The 13,101-nt window shown below is 42.3% G+C and overlaps 1 protein-coding gene across 2 annotated transcripts in view; it reads left to right on the top strand.

Annotated features, from left to right (window-relative positions):
• LOC134341083 (protein LSM12-like) overlaps positions 1-13,101 on the top strand; it is a 215,544-nt gene that overhangs the window by 30,180 nt on the left and 172,263 nt on the right. Inside the window, exon 2 of one of the 2 annotated variants that reach the window (XM_063038834.1) lies at positions 2,599-2,732. The exons of the other annotated variant lie outside the window; for it this stretch is intronic. Within the exon in view, the coding sequence (XP_062894904.1) occupies positions 2,599-2,732 (134 nt within the window). The remainder of the gene's footprint in view (positions 1-2,598; positions 2,733-13,101) is intronic. 2 annotated transcript variants of the gene reach the window in all.

Below are 13,101 nucleotides of genomic sequence, written 5' to 3'. Positions count from 1 at the left end.
AATTTCTGTAATAGAAAGGGTGTTGGTATTTTTCATAACAGGCTGTGATGCAGTTAGTCTTTAAAATCTCTATTACACATGTATAGAAGTTCGTCAAAGTTTTAGGTGTCACGCTGAATGGACATTTAGTTTCCTTCTAGTGAGGTCAATAATCAGCTCCTTGGTCTTGCTTACACTGAGTAAGAGGTGGTTGTGGTATCACTCTGCCAGAATTTAAATTTCACTGATTCGTCTTTACCTTGGATTCATCCTATGACAACAAACTTGAATATGGCATTGGAGCTGTACTTAGCCACACAGTCATAGGTGTAAAACGAGTAAAGTAGAAGACAAAGCATATAGCCTTGTACTATAAAGAAGGGAAATTCTGCAGGTGCTGGAAATCCACGCAACAGACACAGAATGCTGGTGGTACTCAGCAGGCCAGGCAGAATCTATGGAGAAAAGCACAGTTGATGTTTCGGCCCAGAATATCAATTGCTTTTTTTCGTTGATGCTGCCTGGCCCACTGTAGCCTGTGCTGACCCTGTGCTGAAGGAGATTGTGGAGGAGATGTTGGCTATTCAAACTGAATAGGGTTTAAAAATGATGAAGTCGAAGATCCAATTTGGCAAGGAGGTATTGACATAAGGTCTTGAAGCTTTTTTTATTAGTTCTGAGGGGATGATGGTATTGAATGCTCAGCTGTAATTGATAAAGAGCATCCCGATGTTTGCACCTTTGTGGTCTAGATGTTCCAGGGTTGAGTGAAGAGCCAATAACCTGTTCTGGTCAGATGCTTTTCATGGGTTCACCCTTCCAAAAGGCTGCTTGCACATCGGATACTGAAATCACAGGATCTTTGGGGGCTGTGGGAGTTTGTAATGTTTTGACAGCCAAAGTGAGCTTAGAGGGCATTGAGCTCATCTGGGAGCGAAGCCCTGTTGTCACCTATGTCACTTGATTTAACTTTGTATGAAGGGATAGTATCCAAGAGTATTTAAGCCCTACAACAATTTTAGTCTGGGATTGCCATTTGGCCTGTGAGCTGACACTTTCCAGAAATTTTACCTGGACCTCAGCAGATGACAGATTTTATGCTTCATCCAGGGCTTCTGATTGGAGAAGACTGAATGATTTTGCTGGTCTAATAAATTCTGTGTTATCCAAATTGAATTTGTTCAGCTCCACAGATGACTTCTTGAACACGGCCCAATCCACCGATGAAAGAATCCCATAGCTGCTTGTCTCCCTTGACCTCCTCTTTATTGTTCTAATCACTGGAGCTTTTCTTTTTAACCTTTGCCTGTTTTCAGGAAGGAGAAATGATCAGATTAATCAAAATATGGTTTGGGAATGGAATGGTAGGCATTCCTTAGTGAAACAATGGTCTAGTATATTGGGATTGGGATGTCTGGAGCTACGGGCTATATGCTGATGGTAATTGGGCAGGGTTTTCTTCAAACAAGCTCGGTGAAGTCCCCGACTGTGAACTCTTTTTTTCTTTCAAGATGGTGCCATGCAGTATTGAGAGCGTTTGATTATAGTCAGCGGCTGGTGGTGTGTAAATGGTCAGGATTATAGATTCTAGGTAAATAAAATGAATGGTATTTGACTGTGTTCCAGGTGACAAACCTATCAACAAAACCACCACACTGAAGCACCACTGAAAGTTTGTCATGAAACACATGCCTCCACCTTTTGCCTTTCCACATCTTATATGTCTAGGCCTTTCAACATTCGAAAGGTTTCAGTGAGATCCCTCCTCATCCTTCTGAATTCCAGCAAGTACAGACCGAGAGCCATCAAATGTTCCTGATATGATAACCCTTTCATTCATGGAATCATCCTTATGCACCTCCTCTGGACAGCCCCCTCTCAGACCCTCTCAGAATCTGATCTAGATCAAGGCAACTTTTGTACCTTTGTTTACTTGTGTATAAGCAGATCAGCATGGCCCTTGTCACCTCAGTATTCTGAAGTCTGAACAGAGAAATATGATTTTTCAACAGAATCGATTAGCAGTTATGATACTGTCCGTTTTAGAAATAGTATATTTGAATTTCTTGCAAGATCAGCTGCCATTCATAACAGGTATTCAAAATTAATAGAAACTACAAGCTGAGGATAACTGATGATATTTTGTAGTTGGTGTGTATGCCTCTCATCATTTGGTTGTACTCTTAACTTGAATCAAATTGTCATAAACTGTTACGCAAAGGGAAGCTATGCTCATTAGTGACCTTTTGTGTCTGGACTGTCTGCAGTCTATCTGCATTCTATCCTTGCCTGGACATTATATTAAGGCTTGTCTTACAGCTACTACAACTCTACCATTCTGCTTCTGACCATATGGTTTTCTATCAGCTTCTTCACATATACTGAAACAGTACATTTGGCAGATAACTATGAATTTCCCTATTGTGTAGGTAAATGGCAAAAGCACCAGTGAGCATGTGAGAAAGAAAAAGTTTCAAGGCTATAGGGAAATGAGGATTAGGACTGTTTGGATATTCTTGTAACCAGCATGGATCCATTGAACTGAATGATCTTCTCAGAAATTCAAGATGTTGTAGGAGTTACCAGTAATTGTGTATTCCTTAACCACTTTTTTCTCAGAATGTCCTTCTTCCAGTGGGAAGCCCAGCCATAATGATGTTCTACTGATTAATTTAGCTTATGTTTCGGATGTTAAAACAATTAATGATCGCGCTGAAACTCCACCACCCTTAGCTTCACTGAATGTTAGCAAGGTAAGAATCTTAACTAAAGAAAAATAACATTCTGAAATTTTTATTTATTTTAAGAATAAGGAATCAGCCTATGTACATTTCAAATAATTCCAGCAACCATTTGAAACTAAATGTAGCCCCCTGGTAAGCCTCAGGCTCGCTCAGCTCGCTCTCGTGCAGGGGGAGCAGCCTTCGGCCCTACCAAACTGTGTAATCAAGTTTGTGTGGATGCTGTGTGATGTACCCCATCACGCCAAATAACAGACAGTACACCATATGGGATTAAATGATTACACTTTATAGATCTTACTGGAACTATGTAATTAATAAAGATAAAATATAAAAGGAAAGTAAAAGGCGTCAAACTTATCAAAGTCCAACCACTTCGTGCACACACTTGGAGCTCAATTAATGGAGTCCTCTTTCCACCATTCCGACCTCCTTGACCTGCCACCTGGGAACAACCACGGTGGTCGACTAGACGCTCCACACGAGTCTATCTTTGTCTCCTCTCCTTGCCGAAGACCCTGGGCCTCGGACTCCCGCTTCTGGTCCGTTCTGCCGCCCAGCTTACAGCATCGTGTCTCCTCTTCCTGTCCCCCTTGTGCCTTCTCCCCCAAAGCCTGCGAAAAACAATAGCTTACAGACACACAAGAAAGAATAACATCCATCCCAGTTGGTTTGTTCCCTCTCATCAGTAATATAACCCAAACAAGTAGAGAGAGAGAGAGAATTCCTTACATTGCAGTTATTGTTACAGAAAAGCCATTTTTATTATAACATAACAAAGAAGCCATTTTGTTAGCCTTCACATAATATAAAAGAAGGGACCCCTTATACTCTCCCCCCCCAAATAAAGTCATGTCCTCATGACTTCCAAATAACTCACCAACCCTTCCTGAAGACGGAAAAACCCAATCCAGGTACAAACAGTGACATTGCTCCCCAAACAGTGGACCTTACGTAGGTTATATACCTTACATAGACCTTCCTTGGGCGCTACATAGGCCAACCTGTCTGGGAGTTTCCTAATCCTGTGAGACCTCCATACCCCTTCACCTAAACCCTTCAGGCTCAGACACTACTGGGGTACCTCGGGTCTGCTTGCCAACTCCTCTTTCAATCTTTCACTCATGCCCCCACTGCAACTCGGACCCCCCTCTTCTGTGTACAGGGCCCCGCTTCTTTTCCTTCAGGGTCCTACAGTAACTCAGACTGCCCACAGCTAGCCCTCCTCACTACACCTGACTCAATGGGAGAAGGGCCAAAAGTCTCTTCCTCAATCAAGGGGAAGTTAGCGAAAGGCAGCATGTACCACACATCCCACATAATTTATACCAAATTTAGCAATTGGTTTGTTCTGAAAATATCTTCATGCAAAATTAACTCAGTTATTTTTATGGAAAAAACATAACAAATTTACATGTACTCTCACTCTCACTAGGGTTTGTAAGCCACCAAGTTGGCTTGTTAGCTAACTCCGCTAACAGCCATATGATTCAGTGGTGAGAAGGCCATCTTCATAAGTAATATATGTCTTGGGTTGGTATGATTTGGGGCTCAACCAAACAGAATGTCAGAATGTTTCAATTAAGAGAACTTCGATTTGAGTGAATGCTGTGTAAATACTCTTCATACAAAAGTTATCGGTAGCCTAGAAATGACAGATTGTACACCAGCATAAAATTATAATTAAATTACAGTTAAACCACTCTAAATGTGCACATAAACATTGGAGCTCATTTTTGTAGTCATTGGGTGGTGCAGCATCTTACTCATGGCACTGAATTCTTATCACTAACCACTGGAAGAACTTCCCTTGTTGGAGTACTTTGTCTCTGGAAGCATTCCTTGCAGTAGGGTCCCCCCTTCAGATGGGATCCTCCAGGCTTCCTCTGTGGTGTTTGTCTCTCTGTACCTGTATTTAAAAGACTGTAAATTGGACTATGGTCCTTTAGAAAACTGTTCCTGCCTAGCTCTCCAAAACCTTCTCTCGCATCCCACAATTTTGATTGACTGACACAGCATTCCTAAGTTGGACAGCATGGCATCTTATCTTTAGCTGTAGCCAAAATACTCTTTCCAGCAAGACACATTGCTTTTACAGAAAACTGCTGAAATAACCGTACAGCAGTAGAAATCTTACCCAGAGCATTTCCTTCTCTACCCTCCACCCCGTATCCTACATACGCATCTAAAATAGTCATATTCCCATGACTTTGGAATGTATTAAACTAAATAACAACACAATATTCAAATAAATTTTGTGATTGCAGGACCCTCAATCCATTGCCTTTCTGTTCTCTTTTCTGTACCAGGTTCTCTTACTGTTTGTAGGTTCTGTGTCAAGCTCTGGGTCATTATGTACTTCTTGCTTTAGGGATAGAAGATGATTCCGATGGAGAATTTTGACAGGACCCTCTCCCTCCTCTTAACTTCACCTGGCAAAGTGGTAAATTTGGCATCTGGTTCTCGGTAGTTAGCCAACTGATACTTCCCTGATAGCCCCAAATTTCTTATTGAAACACTGTCTCCAGGCATCAGTTGAGAGAATCTATTCTTTGGATTATATCTCTTCTTGTTTCCTTAATTTTGCTTGGTAGCAGAAGCCACTGCTAGCTCATTAATCTTTCTGCAGTTCTTTCCTCATGTCAGACACATACTAGAGATACGTCTTCTGTAGAAAGTCTTCACCACTGCTCCAAAACAGAGATCTACAGGTAATCTTGCTTCATACTCAAGCATTAAATAATATGGCGGGTATTCGGTAGCTTCAGTCTGTGTGCATTTGTAGCAGTGGACCAGATGCCCAATATGCTTATTCCATTTGTTCTTTTTGCTGATATCCAGGGTTCCGAGCATGTCTGACAATGTCTGGTTGGACCTTTTGGGCTGGGGTTGATATGGCGTGGTCCTTGACTTCTTGACTCCATGCATGATCAGTAACTCTTGTTTGAGACGACTCTCAAAATCTCTTCCCTAACGACTATGTATCAGTCTGGGAAGGCCATAATGAACAAATAACAGTTTTGCAACTGTGGATGCTCTCTGATCCTTAGAGGGGAAGGCTTGAGCAAATCTGGTGTAGTGATCTGTGAAGACCTAGACATTCACAGTATTACTGGAATCAGGCTGTATGGAGAGGAAATCCATACACACTAAATCAAGTGGCTGTGCTCTCTAACTGAGATAATGGAGCAACTCTCATAAGCAGCATCTTCCTCTGAACACAATGGATGCACGACTTGCGTATACTTCAGCCTCAGGCTTCATTTGGAGACAGTACAGCTGGTCTTGGACTAATCCGTAGATCTTGTCAAACCCCAGATGTCATGGTTGTTTTGACACAATCCAACGATGACTCTCAGGAAAAAAAACAGCTGGCAATGCTGAGGCCAGTCTTGAGGTGCAATGACCCTGAGTAAAACTGCATTCTTCAATTCTAGTTTGTAACGTTCTCTCATCAGTAGGAGTTTGGTAGGTTTTTTCGTCTTTCCAATTTGGGATATCCCCTTGGACAACAGATGACCAGCTGGCACCTGCTCATGTTCGTTTCACTGGTCTGCTGCCAATTCCACAAGACGCAACTGCTTAATATCCAGAATGGTCAAGCTGCAATAAACTTGTGAAATGGCTCGACTAAAAGCTCCCAAATGATCCATAGCTCTACCATTCCATAGTCTTGCCTCTGATTTCCCCACTGCTGTGAACAGATACATTGCTTTAACACCAGAAGCAAGAATGACTTCCCACTTTCCGTCCATTCCCAACACCCCATGCCGCACATCAAGGCAACACATCCATATCAATTTTCGGACTCCTTATCAATTTTCGGACTCCTCGGCAGATATTTAATGCTGAAATCAGGCATAAAATGCTGCCAAAAGCTGTGCATCCAGCTTTGCCAAGGTCAGGATATAAATCAGTGATTTGTTGTCAATTCTCACCTTGAACTGAGCATCATATAGATAGTCACTTAGCTTACCCACCATAGCTCCTTTCAACACCGGAAACTCCCATTTGTGGGTAGGCTAGGAGGGTGACAGACTTTGGCTGACAAAAGTAACAGGTCTCAACCGTTTACCTTGTTTCTTACATGGAACACCTCATAAGCCCTCTTGTCTGGCATCAGTATGCAGAATGGCAGCTGGGGGATTGCAAAGGCCAGCACAGGTACTTTAGTCAGCATTTCTTTCAGCAGCTGAAATGCCTCTTCATATTTTGCAAGCCACCTTTTCCCAAAAGGCTCTGAAGGGCTGTTAATCCTTGCCTTCTCCATTCATTCTCCTCTCTTTCTTCCACTAGTGTGGGTAACCACACAGAAGCTGATTCAAAGAGTGGCTTTGGAGTAGTCCTTCACAAATTTCCAGTAGTACTCACAAGAATCCAAGGAATGAATGTAAGCAGTTAATCCCATGAGACTGTGTGCCTGAGGTAGTTGACAGATGTCTTGCAGAGCTGGCACTTGTCCAGTGACAGTTGTAACTCTTCAGCTTTCAGGTGGCCTGACACCTTCAGTAGTCTTGTTTAGTGCTCTTCCAGGTAGATCCGAACGCTATGAGATCATTCAAGTACACTAGTACGTCAAGCAAGCTTATGTCCCCAACAGTTCCTGATGGCACTTTGGAAAGTAGCTGGTGCTCCTGATATGCCCCGGGGCATGCTTTCAAACTGAAAGAATCCAGGTGGACATATAAATGCCATCTTCTTTGTCAGTGTCACTTGTGGGCATCTGAATAAACCCGCTACTTAGATCCAACACTGAACTACTTTAGTCCACTCAGGCAGGCCAGCACATCCTGGATCTGTGGAACAGTATGCTGGTCAGGAACTGTATGTCGGTTCAGTGCCCTATCGTCAACACACATTTGTACCTTCCCATTCTTCTTCCTCGCCACCCCTATGGGTGACGCATTGGGACTCCGTGATTGATAATTCTAGCTTCTTTCAGTTTCAGCAGATGTTGCTGAACATCTTCCACCTCCACTGTTGTTAACCATTGACCTTTCTCTGAAAGGGGTTTCTTCTGTCACTCTAATAGTGTGGCAAGTACTCTTTGAGCAACCAGCATCAAACTTAGGAGAAATCTTTGAGTTTCAACATCTTCTAAGTCAGTCTCCTTTTCCATTCCTCAGTCATCGGGGAATCGGCAAAGTTGAATGATTTTTCTGTTTACTTTCCCGATTCAGGAACTGTCTCTTTCCTGGTCTTCTCACTGGAAAACTAGATATTAACCTCTCAGGAAAAGTATGCCAGTCTGAGGGTAACCTTTCTCTCCGAGGTGTTCCTAACAATCACTCTCATCTTGTTCGTGTGGATAGCTGAAGATTTCTTCAGTTCAGGTCTCACTAAAAATCCAATGAGTAAGTGTGACTGTTCGTGATCCTCTGGAGCACCCACCAGAAGAACCTCGGCATTGGGCATTCCAGAGAATTTGAGGTTTCCTGTCACTTTAGCTACCTGCCCAGGATGTAACATGATGCGCTTACTGGGTGTACCTAATAGTTCTTCATTTATGTTCATCATCCTACTTAGAGGAACTTGCACCTTCTCAAAAGCTACTCTGAACATAAGTTGAATGGGTAAGATTTTCAAAAATTTCTCTCTGTTTCTCTCCTTGCATTCTTCCGTGAGTCTTCTCTCAATGGGAGTCTTTGTTCCCACGATAATGGAATCTTCACCTTTTTCAACCAGGTCTGGACAGACCAATACTAAGGGCCTCAACTACTCCAACATATCTTTCTAAAAACTCCAGTTTCAATGACAAGTCATTATTTAAAGCAATTTCTGTGAAAGCTTACCACACAGTACGAGGGAACACTTTGGAAAGCCCTGAAGATTTATCCACCCTAATTTGCCTCAGGACAGCAAATAGCTCCTCCTTCGTAATCTGTATAGAGTCTGTGAACTTAATGCTGCTTTGACTCACCTCTATAGATTGTGTCCTATTCCTGAATAAATACGGGTGCAAAAAACCCAATGTAAGGTTCCCCCCCACCCCCCATCTTCTCTGGCTCCACTCAGATTACCATTCCAGTATTCCAGATGACAAATTTTGTCTCCTGCAATCCTTTTGCATTTAATATATCTGTAGAAACCTATAGGATTCTTCTTCACCTTGTCTGCTAGAGCAACTTATACTTTCTTTTAGCCCTCGTGATTTCATTCTTGTGTTGCTTTGCATTCCTTCTCAAGTACCTCATTGTTACTACTATTATATGCTATGCACCTCCTTTTTCTTTACAGTGCCTCAATTTCTCTCGAAAACCAGGATTCCACAAACCTATTATCCTTGCATTTTTATTCTAACAAGAACATACGAAGTTTACTCTCAGTTTCACTTTCAAAGGCCTCCCATTTATTAAGTACACCTTGCGAGAAAACAGCTTGTCCCAATCCGCACTTGCTGATCCTTACTGATACCATCAAAATTGGCCTTTCTCCAATTTAGAATCTTAACTGGAGGACCAAACCCATAATTTTCCATAATTACCTTGAAACTAATGGTATTATCACTAGATGCAAAGTGTTCCCCTGCACAAGCTTCTGTCACCTGCTCTGTCTCATTTCCTAACAAGATCCAGTATCGCACACTTTCTTACTAATACTTCTGCATACTGATTAGACCATAAGACCATAAGACAGAGGAGCAGAAGTCGGCCATTTGGCCCATCGAGTCTGCTCCGCCATTTTATCATGAGCTGATCCATTCTCCCATTTAGTCCCACTCCCCCGCCTTCTCACCATAACCTTTGATGCCCTGGCTACTCGGATACCTATCAATCTCTGCCTTAAATACACCCAATGACTTGGTCTCTACTGCTGCCTGTGGCAACAAATTCCAGAGATTCACCACCCTCTGGCTAAAAAATTTCTTCGCGTTTCTGTTCTGAAAGGGCGCCCTTCAATCCTTAAGTCATGCCCTCTTGTACTAGACTCCCCCATCATGGGAAACAACTTTGCCACATCCGCTCTGTCCATGCCTTTCAACATTCGAAATGTTTCTATGAGGTCTCCCCTCATTCTTCTAAACTCCAAGGAATACAGTCCAAGAGCAGACAAACGTTCCTCATATGTTAACCGTCTCATTCCCGGAATCATTCTAGTGTCTCCAACGTCAGCACATCCTTTCTTAAATAAGGAGACCAAAACTGCCCACAGTACTCCCAAGTGAGTTCTCACCAGCGCCTTATAGAGCCTCAACATCACATCCCTGCTCCTATACTCCATTCCTCTAGAAATGAATGCCGCCAACATTGTATTTGCCTTCTTCACCACCGACTCAACCTGGAGGTTAAGGGATCCTGTACGAGGACTCCCAAGTCCCGTTGCATCTCAGAACTTTGAATTCTTTCCCCATGTAAATAATAGTCTGCCCGTTTATTACTTCTGCCAAAGTGCATAACCACACACTTGCCAACGTTGTACTTCATTTGCTACTGCTTTGCCCATTCTTCCAATCTATCCAAGTCTCTCTGCAGACTCTCCGTTTCCTCAGCACTACCGGCCTCTCTGCCTATCTTCGTACCGTCAGCAAACTTAGCCACAAAGCCATCTATTCCATAATCCAAATCGTTGATGTACAATGTAAAAAGAAGTGGCCCCAACACTGACCCCTGCGGAACACCACTGGTAACCGGCAGCCAACCAGAATAGGATCCCTTTATTCCCACTCTCTGTTTCCTGCCAATTAGCCAACGCTCTATCCACGTATGTAACTTTCCCGTAATTCCATGGGCTTTTATCTTGTTAAGTAGCCTCGTGTGGCACCTTGTCAAAGGCCTTCTGAAAATCCAAATATACAACATCCACTGCACCTCCCTTGTCTAGCCTACTGGTAATTTCCTCAAAAAATTGTAATAGGTTTGTCAGGCAGGATTTTCCTTTAAGGAATCCATGCTGAGTTCTGCCTATCTTGTCATATGCCTCCAGGTACTCTGTAACGTCATCCTTGACAATCGACTCCAACAACTTCCCAACCACGGATGTCAAGCTAACAGGTCTATAATTTCCTTTTTGCTTCCTTGCCCCCTTCTTAAATAGCGAAGTGACATTTGCAATCTTCCAGTCCTCCGGAACCATGCCAGAATCTATCGACTTTTGAATGATCATCGCTAATGCCTCCGCAATCTCCACAGCTACTTCCTTCAGAACACGCGGGTGAATTCCATCTGGTCCGGGTGATTTATCTACCTTTAGACTATTTCTGGTCCGGGTGATTTATCTACCTATAGACTATTTCTGGTCCGGGTGATTTATCTACCTTTAGACTATTAAAGAAGCTTTTCTGTATACATTTGACAAACTGTAACCGATCTAGTCCTTATTGAGTTTGGGAGTCCCAGTCAATATGTAGAAAGAAAAATCACCTACTTTCACAACCTTTTGTTCCTTGCAGCAGTCTGCAATCTCTCTACAGATATGCTCCTATCTATCCCAAGGACTGTTGGTAGTTCATAAGATAATCCCAATAACATGGTCATATCCTTCTTATTATTCAGTTCTACTAAGAAAGCCTTACTAGACAATCACTCCAGTCTTTCCTGTCTGAGCAACTAATTTTCATAACTAGTATGCCAGCCCTCCCCTTTTAATCCCTTTGTTGTACCATGTCTAAAGCAACAGAACCCAGGAACTTATCTGCCAGCCTTGTCCCTTCTTCTGAAGACTACGAAGTCTTATTTCCATGTACATTTCTACAGTACTACCTACAATGAAATAAACACATTACAGATCATTAATCCCGCCATGCTCAACCTTTAGTTCCTTACTTTGTAGGCTTAACTATATCTTTGTCCACAATCACTCCATTATCTGTTCTAGTGCTGTGGTTCCCATCCCCCTGCAATTCTACTTTAACTCCCCATGCAGCACTTGGAAATCTTCCCGCTGTGATATTAATTCCCCTTTCAGTTCAGGTGCCATCTGTTTCTTCTGCACAGGTCCTACTTTCCTTGGAAGAGAGCCCAATGATCCAAAAATCTGAAGCACGTCATCCTGCACCACTTCACTAGCATGTGACATGGTTAGCAATTCTCAGATCACAACCCCAGAGGCATCATAGTAACAAGGAATCTTGTTCTCATCCATAGAATCTTCTTTCTGTTCCCCATACCAGTGATCTCTATCACTACAGCTCACATCTTGTCCTACTGAACTAGACTTAGTGCCTGATATCTGACAGCTGTAGCTTTCCTCTGCTAGGACATTAAGTCATTCCCCTCCTCCTCCCTGCCTCCAAACGGTATCTAAAGTGGTGTACTGTTATTGAAGGGAACGGTCACTGGGATACTCTGGACTGACTGCCTATCCCCATGTCCCAATTCTAATCGTTACCCTTGGGTCTCCCTGCCTTCCCACAAGAGGAGTATTCCACTATTCTGCTTAGCATTCCCACTGCTCTAAATCTGCAATAAGAAAGAAAGAATAAATAATTGAAAAAATCTAACAATGTTCTATACCTTTGAAGCCTCAACGAAGGGATACCCAAAACCTCATCTCACCACTTTTAACACTATCCTACTCACATAGTGGCTGTTCCACTTAATCCTAACTTCCTATTATTGCATTTTGCTGAAGTATATAAAAACTCCTTGATCATTTCTGGATAGGTACTAAATCAGCATTCCTTTACAGTTAGTAAATATCACTGCTGCAAATGAAAGGTACATTTATGAATTATACAGGCAGTTCTCAGCTTGCATTGGACTTCATCTCAAGTAAATCAGTAGATGGGAGAGGGTAACAGAAACAGTTGTGTTGGCTGAGTGAGCATGCTTGAGAAGTGTAGCTACCAAATAGCCTCTTTGACTTTGAATAACTTTGAGTGACTTTGAAGTGACTTTGCTCAGTCCTCCCAGCTCTTCTCTGCCTTTCCCAGACTCTGATTTTTGTGGATTATGGATTGTGGAGAGTCGCATATAGAAAATACTCATTCTACCAGGCAGGAGTTGGCTGTCTAAAGTCTTGTAACAACTGGTATGTTTATCCCCATCCATCGTACTGATCTATGAAATGCTCAGTTGTATATGGATGTAAGTAAATTGGGTATTCATAACATGGCAAGGTTATGCATTTCATAGGTGTTCGACTTGATAGATTTTTCCATATCTGAAGGAATGTAATCCATGAATTACTTGAAATAGAATTTATCAGCTGTCTTCAACCTTGGAATATGTTCTGCTTAAGCTTTACAGTTGCAGTCTTGCTGACTTCTGTTTCTATTTTACACGTGGTAATTCTTACCCTAGTCTTCTGTTTTGGCCATGCAATGTTAAAAATTTAAGTTAAGTGCAAAATAACCGGATTTCTTTACAACTTACCTGTACATTTATTTGCAGCAGTGATAGCTACTAAATAATGATTTGGAATTGGAGTCCCTTTAGTTGGT

Source organism: Mobula hypostoma, chromosome Y, assembly GCF_963921235.1.
Source record: "Mobula hypostoma chromosome Y, sMobHyp1.1, whole genome shotgun sequence".
NCBI lineage: Eukaryota > Metazoa > Chordata > Chondrichthyes > Myliobatiformes > Myliobatidae > Mobula > Mobula hypostoma.
This window is presented reverse-complemented; position numbering and strand designations above follow the sequence as displayed.